This window comes from Octopus bimaculoides, chromosome 12, assembly GCF_046866305.1.
Source record: "Octopus bimaculoides isolate indiv1 chromosome 12, ASM4686630v1, whole genome shotgun sequence".
NCBI classification, from domain to species: Eukaryota; Metazoa; Mollusca; class Cephalopoda; order Octopoda; family Octopodidae; genus Octopus; species Octopus bimaculoides.
In genome coordinates, this window is record NC_142939.1 from 51,007,872 (window position 1) to 51,027,722 (window position 19,851).

The window sequence follows — 19,851 nt, forward strand, 5'->3', positions numbered from 1 at the left end:
TAATCTAATCCTTGAAACCTGATATCTGTCAAGATCTTACACATTAGGTCATCACATGTGTTAAGAGAAATACACAGGAATGTGACACAATAATTTTAGACAGTAACCATAGTGATAACATAAAGGGGATTGTACAATAATTGGGATAACGACTTGTTTGTTGTCAAGTTGTACTGGACACTTCTGCCTGGGTAAAGATTAGCACAAAAATAATCAAATTTTTTATCATTTAATCATTTCTTTTTTATTTCTATTTCTACCACAACCTTCTTTAATGTGAAACTCAACTAATATTGGTTTCAAATTTGGGCACAAGACAAGCAGTTTCAAAGGGGAGGGTAAGTCAATAAAAATCAGTCAACTGATTACTTATTTCACCGACTCTGAAAGAATGAAAGGCAAAGTCGACCTTGGCAGAATTTGATCTCAGAATGTAAAGACAGATGAAATGCTACTAAGCATTTTGCCTGGTGTGCTAATGATTCTGCCAGCTTGACACCTTAAACTCATCTAATAATATAGGCATAGACATCGCTGTATAGTTAAGAAGTTTGCAAAGGCACTTTATTTCATGTTGCTCCAGTCTACTCATCTGAAAATAACTACCAGAAGCAGCTAGGAGTTAACCCTCTGCTGGACTGGTGCCTCACCCAGGAGAGTGTCTTGTACTCTTAGTCACTCATACAGCTAGGAAATTGATATAAGGTTTGGTCCAACAAACCTATAGGCTGGAGAAGAGGCATTTCAACTTTAGGTGTGGTTAGAAGTGTGTTTCCCAAACACATGATCCTGGTTTCAGTCCCACCGCTTGATACCATGGGCAAGTCTCTTCTATTATAGCCCTAGGCCAACCAAAACCTTGTGAGTAGATTCTATAGACAGAAACTGAAAGTAGCTTATTGTGTCAGTCTGTCTCTGTCACCTACCACTTGACAACCAGTCTTTGGTTTCTTTATGCTTTCGCAATTTAGCAGTTCAACAAAAAGAGACCTACAGAATAAGTGCTAGACTTGAAGAAAAATAATTACTTGGGTTGGCTGGTTCAAGCAAACTCTTCGAGGTGTTGCCTCTGCATAGCAACAGTCTAAAATGACTGAAACAAATAAAACAATGGTACATACATACAGATACTTAGACACACGCACACATCGAAGAATGGTGGTACTTATTTACAACTATTTTTCATTTCGGATCGTTTTTAAAACGGGGGCCACATTTTTCATTAATGTTTTACGTAGTGTTTTTGGTACCGAAAGACTTTCAAACTTCGTATACTTATCTATTTTGTGTTATAGAACAGAAAAATATTTTTGTATTCGAATTTATTTCATGTAAAAAATTGTCTTATTTCGATAATTTCAACCAATCACTGACAAGTATTCAGTTGTTTACATTTACTCCTTTGGCTGATTAAGCCATAGCTTCGTTTTATTTGCTTTTTTCATTTTATATATTTGCTTTTTTCATTTTAAATTTGCTTTTTTCATTTTCTTCGTTTTATTTGCTTTTTTCTTTTTAAATTTGCTGTTTTACCCTAACCCTAACCCTATCACCGATAGAATTGTTTCAGAATCGTTTGTTTATGTAGTCGGCACTTAATGTATATCGGCTGAATGGACGTCAGTGATTGGTTGAAATTACAGAAATACGACAACTTTAACATGGAATAACTTAGGGATTTCTTTTTTTTTTTTAAGAAGACTAAGAGAAAAAGATGTTTTATATGACACATTCTACCAGTGTTCCAAGTTTCAAAGTGTTTCGTTAATGAAAAATGTGGCCCCCGTTTTAAAAAAGATCCTTCATTTCTACTGTAGCAAGGATTCAAAACCTAACTGCTATATACTCGGTCAGATACCACGAATGAACCACCATAGTTTCACATGATCAGTCTATAAGTCGACCAATCAGCATGAAGCAGTGACATTATATAGTTTTCTTGAATGTTTTAAAATTTAGATTCTGGTTCCGTATTAAAAAAAAAAAAGAAGTTTGGTGCACATTTTAGAGAGCAGACGGCTAACGGACTGCTGAGGCCACGTTTCACCTCGAAGATTTGCGCAGATGACCTCTTGTATTTTTGAACTGACTGCATTCTTGTCACTCAGCTTTCCACAACTTCAGTGTAGTTTTCCTCTCCCCATCTTTATGTTTGGCAATAAATATTTCAGTTAAGATTTTCGAGAGGTTTGCTTCAGTTATTATTTACGCAGCCAACGAAATATGTCTTTATTGACCAGCTAAATTCGAGCGACGGCAAGCAGTCATCGATACTACTATGACAACCAATATCTTCAGAAATGCAATTCAAAAGAAAATAGCTGTAACTAGGAATCGAAACTAGTGTTGTGAGCCATCAAACTTTAATGGCCTTAATCACTGATATTCATTTACTTTGGCGATCTCTCTCTGATAGAGAAGGAACAAGATTTCCGGTTTGAGATGAAAAGGGAAGTAAATGAAGTGGTGCGATGTGGGTTCGATTCCGGACCCAGAATAATTTAGAACATCTTCATATATCGCCTTTTACAGAGCACAGACCCTTACCTGGCTTCTTTCCAGGTACCAGTTATTCCACCTCCTCGAAGAAATTGAACTAGTTGAATCCACCACCACTGTCAGTAAGAATATTGTTCAATCACATCAGTTGACACAAACAACAATGATACTTAACAAAAACAAAAACAACAACAAAATATAAAAAAACAGTCTGGGGCACTAATGTGTAGACATGCCGCATAATGTCTTAAAAGAAAATGGTATAAACACGGTTGAAAAGGATTTGAGAAAAGATCTGCTCTTCAAGGTTGACCTGGTGCTAAATAAAAGTAAAAATAATTGTAGTAGGCTTGGAGGTAGCTTTAAAGACCTATTTTACTATTAAAGATAACAAACGGCTTCCAGTCAACCTTATCACGCACAAAATTATATATATATATATATATATATATATATATATATATATATATACTGGATATGTAAATCAAGACAGCTCTGAATGAATTAAATAAAATAATTAAATACAAAACCATACAAAAAACTACATTGAGGATACCAGAGTGTTTTTTTTTTCTTTCTTAGATAAACGTTGTCTATGATGATTGATGATAAGGAAAAAGGTAAAGATATGATTAAATTACATATACATGTATGTGTGTGTTTGTGTATCAGTATGTATGTGTTTGTGTAGGAAATTATCTTTGCTACTTTATCACTCACTATCTGTCTTCGTATCTCACCACCCGTATCTGTCTATTTTTTTTCTTTTCGTTTATCATTCTACCCATCTAAGAACAAGCTGTTTATATCCACGCATTCAACCATCCGTAGCTAGCTAACTTTACGTCTACTAATAATTGCGTTTGCTTGAGAGACAGAGAGAGAGAGAAAGAAAGAAAGAAAGAAAAAGAGAGAATTATAAGCACTAATCTGATAGAAAAGGAGACGGAGGGCGCATGCACACTGATAGGACAAGAATTAGGGCTTCTAATATCTTTATTAAAGGATCAACCGAAAATTCAAACACATACATACACACAGACATTGTATATATATATACCCCCGCCCACAATGTTGGGATATTTGATATCTTTCAATTGTGATGTGTCTTTTTTTCATGTTATTGTTGTTTATTTCCCTCGCAGATCAAGAAATTTCTTTATTTTTTTCCTCACCCACCGCAAACCTACATTGCTTTATTATAAGTTCAAAGAAATAACAGAATTTAATTATCAGAAATGTGCTCCTTTGGGCGAATTTAAAAACCCAATCTCGTTAGATCTATTTATCCACCTTATATATATTATTCATTCACCTGTAGTTTCTAAAAGACCTTATGTCTTAAGAGAACAAAATATAATCACACACGTGTGTGTGTGTGTGTGTGTGTGTGCATATATATATATATATATATATATATATATATATATATATATATATATATATATATATATATATAAACAGTCAGGAGACACGAAATACACGAAGATGCTTTGAATAACTCGAAACTAAGAAGCATGACATACAGAGAAAAAGACAGATGATTACGATAAATATCCTGTGTATATAAAAACACCCAACGTACCCTGTGAACACTGTGTTGCATATGTTGTGTGTACTGATACAGCCTTTACTTAATAGTAGCAGGCTTAATACAGTTGTGAAATGAAGCTACTTCCATAACACATGGCTTTTAACAATTGGCCATACCTATATTTGTGTGTGTGTTAGACAGAATGTTACTGCAACAATGTCATCCCATTAAGAAAGTCCTGTGCGATCGATGATCGATCGATTGGACGAATGCAGACTGGAAGTATGCAAACCTGTGACCGGAGACTGGGGGAGGAAATGACAACACAATCAACAGATAATGTAGTGTAGAGAAACTTGTTTAAGCTTGATACTAATGGAAGTCTTCCTCGCCTTCAATCACGCGTTACTATCATCGGCACGCGCGCACTTTGAATAAAAATGAAAGGATTCAATGGATAGTGAAAATTCTAGATTATACATTGTGAGTGAATGAATGATGTGACAGTCATTTATTATAAGGATTGATCCAGGGTTAAATATACAAAACACCATATATTCGAGGAGGAAAACAAATCATTTTGGAGGAATTAAGATAATACTAAAGTTTAACGTGCCTTACATTCCAGCAGAGATCAATACAGTACTAAATCACACACACACATACATGCATCCATATACACCACATTCACACACGCTCATATACATGCACACATGCATGCACATATACATACTCGCACTCACTTATGCACACACATGCATATATACATACATACTGATAAGAGAGAATAGGCCATAATTAATATCAACGGTGTATTTTAAAATCAAAGGGCTCATCAGATGATGAAATATATCATGAATTATTTGGGGGTTATACACGGAGTTTATACAGTGCTGAAATAAACGGAAGGACAACTTGTGATACACAGTAGAGAGGCAACAAGAGTTGGCCCTAATGTGATTTGAACTCATAAAAATGAGTCATCGATGCCTCATCAATCCAATGATGGATTCTCAGAAAGTTTAGTATTTCGAAAACAGAGCATGAACAATGCACGGACAAGGATGTCTCTAAGTAGTGTTCCAAGCTGTTAGAAACAGCAACTAAACTTTGCTACCGTCTTCAGGAGAGAGAGACACACTGGATAATGGGCGCGCGCGTAATGCTTGAGAGGAAGACATGATAGTCAAGGGCTGAAAGCATCTGATCAGAGGTTTGCTCATTCAGGTCTTGCCTGTGGCTAAACAAGAAAAGAACAGCTGCTAGAAAGCAATGAGAGAGAGAGAGAGAGAGAGGGCATATAACATACGAGTGGTTAATGAGTGAATCGAGAAGTGTGTGTGTGTGTGTGTGTGTGTGTGTGTGTGTGTGTGTGTGTGTGTGTGTATATATATATATATATATACATATATATACATATATACATATATATATATACACATACATACACACCAATATAAATATGTATATCCACTCATTCACGTTTATACACACAAATATAAGTGCAACGCACAAAACTATCACTCTACGTACCGAATACTCATAAATATATAGGCATAATGCACACACACATACACACACCCAATGCAACGCAATATATATGCGCATGTATGAATATGTATGTATATAAAATGCAAGCTCCGTAGTTATGCATTTGTATGTATATAACACAGATTAAAGCTAACGAGATGGAGAGAGAGTAAGCGTTTAATAGCATGGGGTTGATATTAACATGAGAAAAAAAAAAAGACCACCACCACCACATTACCAACAAATTACATCACACTGTGTAACGAAGAAATTGTATAAATAAGATAATTACAGAAGTAATAAGTTCTCCATACAAAATGATTTGGTTATTTTTTTATTAACCGTTTTTCTCCAGGGACAATTCTGATATCAGAACAAAACGAACCTCAAACGTTCGGGTATGTGTTCAATGAATGTGTAATATGTAATCACAATTCGTTTCATCTTTTTGATTGTGTATATAAATATGTTTATATATGTGTGTGTGTGTGTGTGTGTGTGTGTGTGTGTGTGTGTGTGTGTGTATAGGGTGGGTGGGAATGTGTACCCAGAGAGACGGGTATAGACATACAGATTGACATATATCTGATCACCAACCAAACTCAATAATAGTCATACATAACATCTAGCAACATAAATAAATGCACCAGCGGTTAGGATAAACAAAACTACAATATAATGTTGACAACTAGAGCATATATATATATCCACACACACACACACACATATATGTTCATATACACATATACATATATATATACACATATATAAACATGTTCATGAACACACACACACACACACACACACATATACATATATAAACATATACACAAAAATCATAAGCACACGCATACGAACATACAAGCATACTTTTCTATTAGTCGATAGAATGTGACGTGCAGGCGGAATCGTGAAGCACGCCGGACAAAATGTTTGCGATATTTCTTCCGGCTTCACGTCCTCAGCCAATATCGACTTCGCCTTTCACCCATTTCGGAGTCTAGGATTAGGGGTTGGTGTAATCGACTGCACCCGCTCCTTCAAAATTCCAGGCATTATGAATATAGTCGGAACGATAATTAATCGGCATAAGTTGTAGTGACTCAGGGGCCGAGAGTTTCGTTCAGTGATACTTAACAAATATAATTGCCAAAGTACGAAACTCTCGATGGTTGAGTTATAGCCTCGGGCCGACCAAAGCCTTGGGAGTGGATTTGGTAGACGGAAGCTGAAAGAAGCCCGTCGTATATATGTATGTATGTATGTATGTATATATATATATGTGTGTGTGTGTGTGTGTGTGTCCCAACATCGCTTGACAACCGATGCTGGTGTGTTTACGTCCCCGTAACTTAGCGGTTCGGCAAAACTGACCGATAGAATAAGTACCAGGCTTCCAAAAAATAAGTCCTGGGGTCGATTTGCTCGGCTAAAGGCGGTGCTCCAGCATGGCCACAGTCAAATGACTGAAACAAGTAAAAGAATAATATTTTGTTTTATTTTCTTGCTTGTATCACAAAACCAATATAAACATACATAGTCTACGTATTGAAATAAATACACTTGCTTTTTCAGGACAAAACAAATCTAATGTGTGTGTGTGTGTGTGTGTGTATATATATATATATATGCTCACACAAGGTACAGGATTTATGCACGAGATCTCTGTATTGTATTATATATAGTTCATGTTGTTAGGCGCCAGATTAGGCTAATTCAAAGATAGTTTAGTTGAGATTAGAAACTCGTAGTTTATTCTGACATAAAACACCTAGGAGTATATTATGAAATGTATCGCTGATTATCAATATTTATTTTTTTTAACTCGGCAGGGCGTGATTTGAGGGAAACCTAGCTGTTATTTCTAGCATTTAAAGAAAAACTACGATGTAAAAGATTTCATTTGTGGACAATTGATTGTATATGATCAGTGCGTGTAATGTATTATAACCAGTAGTGCGTGTGCGCGATATATATATATATATATATATATATATATATATATATATATATGAGTTTTGTACACATGCATTTAATGAACATCTATACATACATAATGGGTACTACTAAAGCAGCGCGGACCCGAACGCGCAGTCGCGCGACCGCGCTAGCTAGTCTTGAGTGGTCGATCCTAACCCTAACCTTATCCCTAACCATAACCCTGTCCCTAACCCTATCCCTAACCCTAACCCTATCCCTAACCCGCGTGTGCAAATGAATACGTGTTTAGGGTTAGGGTTAGGATCGACCACGCGCGACTGCGCGTTCGGGTCCGCGCTGCTTTAGTAGTACCTACATAATGTCCTGTAGGTGAAGTATTAAATATGCATATATACATACACGCGCGCGTACCTAAGTAGTCAGTCTGTATATGTGAAGTAATTGAAAAGCTGTTTATGACTTGATTTACAGACCCGCTCTGGCAACTAGTTTAAAAATTGACATTAATCTTATTTTGTGAGAATGAAAGAAACCTTTTAGACATTAGCATATCATGATAACAACTATTACTACTATCATTATTATTATTAGTTTTTTCACTAAAGTAAGTACCAGTGACATACTGGTGTCAATTTAATCGACTGGTCTCCTTCCCCAAAATTTCAGGCCTTGTGCATATAGTAGAAAAGGATTATTAAGGCGGCGAGCTGGCAGAATCGTTAGCACGCCGGATGAATTGCTTAGCAATATTTCGCCCGTTGCTATGTTCTGAGTTCAAATTTCGCCGAGGTCGACCTTGCCTTTTCATCCTTTAGGTGTCGATAAAATAAGTACCAGTTGAATAAACTGGGGTGGGGGTCGATGTAATAGACTCGTCTCCTCCCTCACAATTGCTGTCCATGTGGGAAAATTTGGTCGATGTAATCGACTTAATCCCTTTGTCTGTCCTTGTTTGTCCCCTGTCTGTTTAGCCCCTTGTGGGCAATAAAGAAATAAATTATTATTATTATTAAAAAGGCGGCGAGCTGGCAGAATTGTTAGCATGCCGGACGAAATGCTTAGCGGTATTTCGTTCAGAGTTCAAATTCTGCTGAGGTTGACTTTGCCTTTCATCTTTTCGGGATCAATAAAATAAGTACCAATGAAACACTAGGGTCGATGTAATTGATAACTCCCGTCCCCCAAATTTCAGGCCTGGTACCTATGGCAGAAAGGATTATAATTATCATTAAGGTGGTGAGCCAGAGAAAATGCATAGCAGAAATTCATCTGTCTTCATGAGGCGAGTTCAGATTCTACTGAGGTCGACTTTACCTTAAAAATAAGTACCAGTTGACAACTGGAGTCGATTGTCATCGACCTAGCACCCGCCATCAAAATTCAAAAGGCTTGAAATTAATAGAAAGGATTATTATTTTTGGGGGGGAAGAGAAATATTATAAATGAGCACCATCAAATCATGCACATATATTTACATGCCTATAATATACATACACATATAACATATATACATATAGAGGCATACACATATAGACATACACATTCATATATATAGAAATATACATATAACATATATACACATTCATATATATATAGAAATATACATATAACATATATATATATATATACACACATACAGACATACATTTAAACATATACCCACACATAGTGTGTATATATAATAGTGTACATAGATGAATGGAGATAGATAGATAGATAGATAGATAGATAAAGATAAACAGGCAAACAGATTCAGAGAGATAGGTAGATAGACAGGCAAACAGATAGACATATATATATATATAGAGAGAGAGAGAGAGAGAGAGAGAGAGAGAGAGAGAGAGAGAGAGAGAGAGAGAGAGAGAGAGACAGACAGACAGACAGATAGGCAAACAGACAGGCAAATAGATATAGATAGATTGACAGGCAGATAGACAGACAGGCAAATAGATATAGATAGATAGACAAGCAAAAAGATATAGATAGTTAGATAAATAGACGGGCAGATAGATGGATAGACAGATAGAAAACACACAGAGTAAGGTAGTGTTAAGTTTTTACACAGATAATACATGAACCAGGCGTGATTTCAGGAAAAACCCTTTCACGCCCCAACCCACGGTCGTCAATAACTACAGCATGACCCCTATCTAACCCCTTGTTGTTAAGGTGTCAGTGATAGGGGTTGATTTTGCAAATACAGAGACAATGATATGAAGTCACCGGTGTACATATATATCAGAGAAAAACGTAGACAAAAGTGAGAAAGGAGTTTGTCTGTGTAAGGTAGTCGATAATCATAGATAAGCTGTTTCCTAGAATTATACATACATATATATATATATATATATATATATATATATATATATATAATGCATACACACGTGTGTACATGTGTACAGCATATACACCGACACTAACATACATTTTAAATTCTGGAGGGCGGTGCTTCGGTATGGCCTTGGCCTTGATGGCTGAAACAAATTAAAAAACATCCTTTTCTTTGTGTGCGTATATTTGCTTTAATATATCTGTGTGTTTATAAGTACACATGTCTGTGTATGTATATGTGTGTATGTGTATCTCTACATGCATGTATATACATTAAACCTACACAGGTATCTGAAATGGCTAAAAACATTATATATATATACATTCTTTCAATATATATATTAATATTTCGTTTACCAACACATTGGTTGTATAGAAACAGAATAATTGCTGCATGACGGCGGTTAAATGTTTAAATATATCAAAAAATGTATAATAAAGCACTAACCTTCCTAAATTTTCGCCAATGGTATAATAATTCTCAACTGGTTCTTGTTTAAATTCCATGACAAAGGTACGTGTGTGGAAAGTGAAAAAAAAAAAATAATTGTAAAGCAGGAAAAAGACGATTTCACCAGTGAACACCCTATTACTGGTGTTGTCAGATTTTATATGTATATATTTACAGAATATATAATATATTTATATATAAATTTAAATAAAAACTAAATAAATTGTTAACTAATTAGAAGAGTGTCCAACTGAAAACCACTCATGATCTCTGATCAGAGTGAGCTAAAGAGAACATAAAGCAAGGAATCACTTTGTAAACAGAAATTTCAGTAAATTGGAAGAGACCCGGTGCTCCCACTCTTTGTATATCTCATTCTAACACTCATGTCGAACTGCCTGCTTCTGTCAAGCAACTGACACATACTCTCTCATTCTGTTTCTCTCCCTCTCTTTATATTATTAATATTTCTGTTTATCTCTCTCTCTCTCTCTCTGTATGTATTTTGACTCTTTCGTTTTCACTCCTCTCTGCCACTCCGTGCTGGCTGTTGTAGTCATGGTAGTAGTAGTAGTAGTAGTAACAGTTGTTGTCTGACTGAAAGAGAGAAGGCAGGGAGGGAGGGAGGAACGAAGAAGAGGAGGGAAAACAAATCCTCATTCACTCATTCATAAAAACAGAGGCTAACAGGAGAAGTATGGTGAAGCAGATTTTTATCAAAGTGTTCAGATCTGGCGGCTTGCTCGGCCGACTTTTTTTAAAAGATCACAACGACAACTACTGACTAGGAAGCAGTATTTAAAGCAGGTTTTGTTGTTACAGCACACATGGCCCGCATGTTAGATTACGATCTGCAGGTCACATAACTGGCCTGGGGGAAGGAGTCTCCAACGTACTACTCGCCTTCTGAACGTGGAAATAATGATATCCGGGTGAAGGATGGGCCGAGGGTGGGCGAAAAAAAGCATTTATAACGATTATAACATTAATTACAAGACTCGTCATAGTCGTATATACTATCTATTATACTATGGCAGCCTCTTATTGTGGTCACTTTCGAAGCCTTCTCCCCCATTTATCTCTATAATGATAATAACCGATATAAATGTCGGTTGGTTGGCTGGCTGGTTCGTTTGTTGGTTGATTTTTCCGGTCACGCTTTTCCGCTTTTCCTCGTACAGAGAGAAAGAGACCGGAATAATGTCAACATTTTTAATGGAATTTTGCTGATAGATTTTTCGATAGAGTAGATTGTGATTATCCTTTTCCAATTTTCTGAGACACTGCCTTGAAGGGGGGGGGGTTCTCAAACAAATCGACCCCGATCCTTATCTTGTAAATCTTGTACTTATTTTATCGATTTCTTTTGCTGACCTACTAACTTAGAGGAATGTAAACAAACCAACACTTACTGAGCGGTAGGTGCGCCACAAACGTACCGACACACTCAGATATGTGTGCACGCTATGTTCGCTATAGTTCGTCTCCCTACTACTTGATAACCGGTGCTGGTTTGTTTACGTTCCTGTGATCCAGAGGTCAAGGCTAAAGAAACCGATAGAATATCTGTTAGTCTTTAAAAATTAATACTGGAGTCGATTTGTTCATTTGGATGCTTTAAGGTGATGTCTTGGCATGGATACAGCTCACTAATCGAAACAAGTAAAAGATAAAAGGTAAACTTTAATAAACTAGTACACATGGTATAGGCGCGGCTGTGTGTGGTTGACGATGATGATGATGAAGGGGAGGAGCAGTTGATGGCCTTTATACAGACTTCTGCAACATAATTTGTTTAATTTTTGCTTACATAAACATTGTCAGTAATGGAAAGGGTGATGGATACATGGTGGTGGTGGCGCTGGTACTGGGCATTTTTATATGTAAGATATGATATAATATTCATGTAGGTAATGAGCAAAAGTAAAACAAACAAAAAAATAATAATAATTAAAAAATAGTCAGTTACTCTTTTACTCTTGTTTCAGTCATTTGACTGTGGCCATACTGGAGCACCGCCTTTAGTCGAGCAAATCGACCCCAGGACTTATTCTTTGGAAGCCTAGTACTTATTCTATCGGTTTCTTTTGCCGAACCGCTAGTTGACGGAGACGTAAACACACCAGCATCGGTTATCAAACGATGTTGGGGGGGACAAACACAGACACACAAACATATACACACACACACACACACACGCATATATATATATATATATATATATATATATATATATATATATATATATATATATATATATATATACATATATATACAACGGGCTTCTTTCAGTTTTCCGTCTACCAAATCCACTCACAAGGCTTTGGTCGGCCTGAGACTATAGTAGAAGACACTTGCCCAATGTGCCACACAGTGGGACTGAACCCGGAACCATGTAGTTCGTAAGCAAGCTACTTACCACACAGCCACTCCTGGGCCTACATGAGTTATGAAAAAAACATTAATTGCTGATCACTGGATTAGAGGGAAGCCACTGAGATGCTAAGTTCTGATATGGCTTCCATCCAAGGTTAAGGCTGTTTTAGTTTCATTTAGTTCTGCATTCCTATGAAATGCCACAATGTAGAGAACATTATAAAGGAAGCCATTGCCACTCTGGGACCTGATACAATTTCCATCCGTAAATACAGTTGTTGCTTGGTTTCATGTGGACCACTGGGAATAAAACATGGGTGACATAATTTCCCATTTACATGTAAACATATATGTTTATGTAATGTTTACAGTATTTGTGTCAAGTTAGCCTAGCTGAACATACCGACATATAGTAGTAACTGGCACTCTGTTGCTTATGACAACGAGGGCTCCAGTTGAGCTGATCTGATCAACGGAATGGCCAGCTCATCAAATTAAACCTGCAAGTGGCTGAATGCTCCACGGTCAAACATACCCTTAATGTAGTTCTCAAAGAGATTCAGTATGATACAGAATGTGACAATGCTAGCACTTTGAATCACAGATAGTACTACTCACTTTTGCTATGTTGCTGAACTGGAGCAGTGTGAAATAAAGTGTCTTGCTCAAGGACACAGCATGTCACTGGGAATTGAACTCACAGTCATACAGTTATGAGCTGAACACCTTAACCACTAAGCCATGCATTTTCACTAAGGCAAAGTAGTAGTAGTAGTAGTAGTAGTAGTAGTAGTAATAATAATTGTTGTTGTTGTTGCTGCTATTTTGTCTCCAAGTCAGTTCTGATCAAAATGCTTTCCAACAGTGACCACCTCATTTTAGAATCAGGCATTCCTTTTTATTCATTTCCTGGACCCCATATGAACCAAATTATTTACTTTCATCATCATCATCATCATCGTCGTCGTTTAATGTCTGCTTTCCATGCTAGCATGGGTTGGATGATTTGACTGAGGACTGGTGATCCAAATGGCTACACCAGACTCCAATCTGATTTGGCAGAGTTTCTACAGCTGGATGCTCTTCCTAATGCCAACCACTCCGAGAGTGTAGTGGGTGCTTTTACGTGCTACCGGCACGAAGGCAAGTCAGGCGGTACTGGCAACAGCCATGCTCAAAATGGCGTCTTTTACGTGCCATCTGCACAGAAGCCAGTCCAGGGGCACTGGGAACAATCTCGCTCGAATGTCTTTACACATGCCACTGGCACAAGTGCCAAAGCAACCATGGCATTGTTATGGTGGGAAAGCCCCCTTTTTTTTTTGTAACTGCTTAATAAGATGATAGATAGGCAGTGCTAGGACAATTTTTAAGGCAGCTGTCAATGAAGAGAGAAAAAGGGAGATTATGCATGGTGCAGAGACCCTAGTTTGAATGCCTATAACATTGTGGACTCGACTAAAGGCTCCTAGGGAGAAGGTAGGGGCTTTATAACAGAAACTAAAAACTATAGAATTAAATGGTATTTATTTGCATCATTTTTACATACTTTCTCTTTCTCTTTCTTTCTCTTACTTTCTCTTTCAGTGTGTGTGTGTGTGTCTCTCACACTCTCTTACTTTCTCTTTCTCTCTGTGTGTGTGTGTGTGTGTGTGTCACTTTTTCCTACTGTCTCTTCCTCTCTTTCTCTGTGTGTATCTCTGTTTTTCTCTGTGTGTGCTTGTCTCTCTCTGTCCCTCTCAGGAAGTCTTTTCTTCCAGTGTAATAGTAGTAGTAGTAGTAATAGTAATAGCAGTGTGAGGCAACATTTGCTGCAAATTGTTGTTGATACCGTTGTAAATGTGGTTTGCTAGATATATATTTGTTGTTGCTGTTGCACCAGTGGTTGTCACTTCAGGTGTTGCTGTTGCAGTTGCCGCTACAGCTGCTGTAGCTGTACCTGTTACAGATGTTGTAGCCAGTGTTGTTGTTGTTGTTGTTGCAGCTACCTACTAACGCTATTAGTTGTGAGCAGCTGCAGTTGTGTTGTTGTTGTTGTTGTTGTCATTGTGATTGATTGCTGCAGATGTTGTTGTGATGCTTCTTACTGTTATCGTTGTAGCTATGGTTATAACAGATGTTGTTGTTATTGTTGTTGTTGTTGTTGTTGTCATTGTGATTGATTGCTGCAGATGTTGTTGTGATGCTTCTTACTGTTATCGTTGTAGCTATGGTTATAACAGATGTTGTTGTTGTTGTTGTTGTTGTTGTGATAGCTACAGATCTTGTTCTTGTTGTTATTGTTGTACCTGCTACGGATGCTGCTATGCTTGTTACAAATGTTGTTGCTTTTTTTTGTTGTTGTTGTTATTGCTATTGTTGTTGTAATTGTCGTCACTGTTGTTGTTGTTGTTGTTGTCATCGTTGTGGTTAATCCAGATGTTGTTGTTGTTACAGTTGCAGTTGGTTTAACGATGTTGTTGTTCTTGTTGTTGCTGTTGCTATTTGCAGTAATAGGAAATCTGCAGCGTTTTGGTATGGTTGCTGCACTAGCAGCTACTGCAACTGTTTGCTGCTGTCTTTGCAGTGGTGCACACAGCAGCTGTGATTGTTGTTGTTGTTGTTGTTGTTGTTGTTAATGATGAAGTTGATGGTGGTAGTGGTGATGGTGACAGGGAAGACAGTTTGCTGGTGGTGGTGATCGTCGTCGTCGCGACAGTTCTTTTAAGAAGTGTTGGTGGTGGTAGTGGTGGTGGTGATGATGATGATGATGATGATGATGATGATTATGATGAGGGGGAGGAGGAGGAGGACGACGAGGAAGAGGAGGAGGAAGAGAAGAATCACATTGACAACAACTATGATGATGAGGAGGAGGAAGAAGAAGAGGAACAGAAGAGGGAGGAAGCTGAGGATGTTGACACTGATGATGATGACAACAACAACGTTGATGATGAGGATGATGATGATGATGGTGATGATGATGAATACGGATGTGTTGATGGTGATGGTGGTGATGTAGTGGTGGTGGTTGTGGTGGTGGTGGTGATGATGAGGAGGAGGACAAATAGGGTGGTGTTGATGTTGATGATTGTGGTGATGGTGATGTTGTGGTGATGGTGATGTAGTGGTGGTGGTGGTAGTGGTGGTGATGATGAGGAGGACGACAGATAGGGTGGTGCTGATGTTGATGGTTGTACCGATGGAAGCGGTTGTGTTGGTATAGTCATGAGGATGATGATGATGAAGAGGAGGAGGAGGAGGTTTATAATTATGATTGCGATCATGGAAAGGAAGAGGAAGCATGTGTCAACAGCTTTAAAATTTAAAGATTTATGTATGTAATAACATACTGAGGTATAACCACAGCTTCGACATATGATAATCTAGTGTATATGTGTGTGAGTGGAAGTGTGTGTGTGTGTGTGTGTGTGTGTGTGTGTGTGTGTGTGTACATATGAGCATGTGTCTATATGCATATATACTTTATTTGTAGATTAACAAAGTACTCATTTCCATTTTGGAGATCAGTGCCAACATTCCCAAGGGGTTTGCTTGAAAAATTGTGGAGATCTCTTCTGCAGAAAACCATTAGTTGCCTTGCTAATCTGGTTTTATGTGGAGCTACATGGTCGCTGCATGGGTGCTTTTATGTGGCACAACATGGGTACTTTTAAGTATATATATGTATATATACATATATGTGTGTGCGTGCGTGGGTGTGTGTGTGTGTGTGTGCATATGTGTATATTTTATATGTATGTGTGTTTGTGTCCCCTTGTCTTGACAACGTGTTATAGTTGTAAATTAATGTCTCAGTCATACAAGCAGTGTCGTTCATTTCCAATACTCTGAGAGATCATGTCTGGTCATGGGGAAGATATCAACCTTGCTTGGAAACAGGTGAGGGTTGGTGACTGGAAGGGCATCCAGCTGTAGAAAGTTTACCTCAAATAACTACCCAGCTGGTGCAAGTGTGGAAACGTGAACATTAATTGACTATGAAGACAAAAATGACAACGACGATGATGATGATATGTGTGTGTAGGTGTATGGATGTATGTATGTATGTATATGCATGTGTGTGTGTGTCTATCAATCTTTCTATATATCTCGCTAACTCTTTATATTCATATATACATATAGAAATACACACACACACACACACAAGCATGTGTGTATGTACATATTTGTGTGTGTCTATCAGCTGAAATTAATCACATTAGACCGAGCACATGTGATGATAAGATATTAAGGTAGAGCAGAGTGGTGAGAACTTGTCTGTTGAACAAGAGCAACAAGAACATATATATATATATTTATTAGGGAGCTGCTAACTTAGGGGTCTTGGAGTCTCTCTCTCTCTCTCTCTCTCTCTTCTCTCTCTCTCTCTCTCTCTCTCTCTCTCTCTCTCTCTCTATCTATCTATCTATCTATCTATCTATGTTTTTCTTCCTTGATAAGATGGATTGCTCTGCTTCAGTTGGTGGAATTTCTGGAAATACATTAACTGTGGGTATATGTATACTTGTAAATGTGTGTGTACATATGTATACTTGTAAATGTGTGTGTATATATGTATACTTGTAAATGTGTGTGTACATCTGAATATTAATACATCAGTATATCAGTGTGTAAGACAAGGAAAGAAAGGGAATATGGGACAAGGAAAGAGTAAAAATATATGTAGATATATCTATAAATATTAATGTATATATATATATATATGTGTGTGTGTATATGTGTATATTTATGTATATATGTGTGTATCTGTCTGTTTCTTTATATGTGTGAGTGTGTGTTTGTGTGTGTGTCTGTTTGTCTGTCTCTTTCTCTCACTCTCTTTATTGACCGATCTATATGCGTATGTGTGTGCGTGATAACCAGCTGTCAGACGATCTGCCTGGGCTTAAACTAGTAGTAACATGGAACAGTCACTTTGACATGGCAATTGACTTTACCTCTTAGTTTAGTTACTATTCTGACCTCTTGAGCTTTTACAACTAATTTTTTTGCTTATATACATACATACATACATATATATATCATCATCATCATCATATATATATATATATATATATATATATATATATATATACTTATTCTATCTGCTAAATAACAGGGATGTAAACACAGACACACAAACACACACACACACACACACACACACACACACATATATATTTATATATATATGTGAGTACATATATATATATATATATATATATATATATATATATATATATATATATATATATATATATATATATATATATATATATATATATTATATATATATATGATGGGCTTCTTTCAAGTTCCGTCTACCAAATCCATTCATAAGGCTTTGGTCGGCCCGAGGCTATAGTAGAAGACACTTGCTCATGCAGTGGGATTGAACCTGGAACCATGTGGTTGGGAATCAAGTTTCTAATTACACACTCACGCCTGCACCTATATATATATATATATATATATATATATATATATATATATATATATATATGTTCAAGATTTCAAGATTATATCTTAGTAAACTTGATAGATCTATATAAATGGATGTACTCAAATCTCAAATATCATGTCATATATCTCATACAAATACAATGACCCACACACATGCATACAATTATACATTTGTATATACAGATGCACACACATATAGACACAATTGCGTACAAGCACACATGTGGATATATGAATAGTTGTGCCCTCTACTTCAAACACAGAAGACACACCTCATATTTATAGACATTTATAAATAAAAGTACACACCTCTCTCCCTCCCTCCCTCCCTCTCTCTCTCTCTCTCACAAACACACACACACACACACAAACACACACACACACACACTCTTCATTCATACACACTCTTCATTCATACACATACGTACTCACATATTGAGGCACACCTCACAAATATATATTTTGTTTTATTTTAGTTTCTTTATCTGTTTCAGTCATTTGACTGTGGCCATGCTAGAGCACCACCTTTAGTAAAAAAAGGACCTATTCCTTGTAAGCCTAATACTTACTCTATCGGTCTCTTTTGCCGAACTGCTAAGTTACGGGGATGTAAAGGCTCCAACATCGGTTGTCAAGCAATGGTAGGGAGACAAACACAGACACACAGACATATACATACATACATATATATATATATATATATATATATATATATATATATATATATGATGGGCTTCTTTCAGTTTCTCTCTACCAAATCCACTCACAAGGCTTTGGTTGGCCTGAGGCAATAGCAGAAGACACTTGCCCAAGGTGCCATGCAGTGGGACTGAACCCAAAACCATGTGGTTGGTAAGCAAGCTACTTACCACACAGCCACTCCTGCACATATATATATATATATATATATATGCTTATTTTATCTTTCTTTTATCTTTTACTTGTTTCAGTCATTAGACTGTGGCCATGGTGGAGCACTGCCTTAGTCGAATGAATCAACCCCAGTATTTTTTTTTTTAAGCCTCAGATCAGGTCACTTGCTATGCAAATACATCTCTGTTTATATTATAATTACACATAAAAAGAAACATTAATATATATATATGTGTGTATACAATGGGCTTCTTTCAGTTTCCATCTACCAAACCTACTGACAAGGTTCTAGTTGGCCTGAGGGTATAATAAAAGACACCTACCCAAGGTGCCACTCAGTGAGACTGAAACCAGAACCATGTAGCTTGGAAGCAAACTTCTGACTACAAACCAACATCTACATATACATATCATTGTTGTCTTCATCATCACTTTAATGTCTACTTTTCCATGCTTGCATAGATCAGACGAAATTTATTTAGGCAGATTAATTTTTTGCTATGGGCTGATGCCTTTCCTGTCACTAACCCTCAGCAGTTTCCAAGCAAGGTTTTATTTTCCCATGGCTAGGCTAGACATTTTTTCTGCCAGTGGCAGGAAAACAAGCACCATTCTGTGTCTGACAGTAAGGCTCATTTGCAACCATTACATGCTGTCAAGACAAGGGTACACTCAACCACAAACATACATGCACATACACATATATGCATACACACACACACACATGCATACGTATGCACATATGCATACTTACATATATATGTGGATGTGTTTGTGTGTATTTATATATATGGCATTAGGAAGGGCATCCAGCTGTAGAAACTCTGCCAAATCAGATTGGAGCCTGGTGTAGCCATCTGGTTTCACCAGT

The 19,851-nt window shown here is 37.0% G+C and overlaps 1 protein-coding gene across 2 annotated transcripts in view; it reads right to left on the minus strand.

Moving 5' to 3' along the window:
- LOC106873719 (death-associated protein kinase 1) overlaps positions 1-10,706 on the minus strand; it is a 218,266-nt gene extending 207,560 nt beyond the window's left edge. For both annotated transcript variants that reach the window (XM_052972187.2, XM_089361056.1), the window contains exon 1: positions 10,284-10,706. In XM_052972187.2, coding sequence (XP_052828147.1) covers positions 10,284-10,342 — 59 coding nt within the window. In that variant the 5' untranslated portion in view covers positions 10,343-10,706. The remainder of the gene's footprint in view (positions 1-10,283) is intronic.
- Between the last annotated feature and the right edge of the window lie 9,145 nt (positions 10,707-19,851).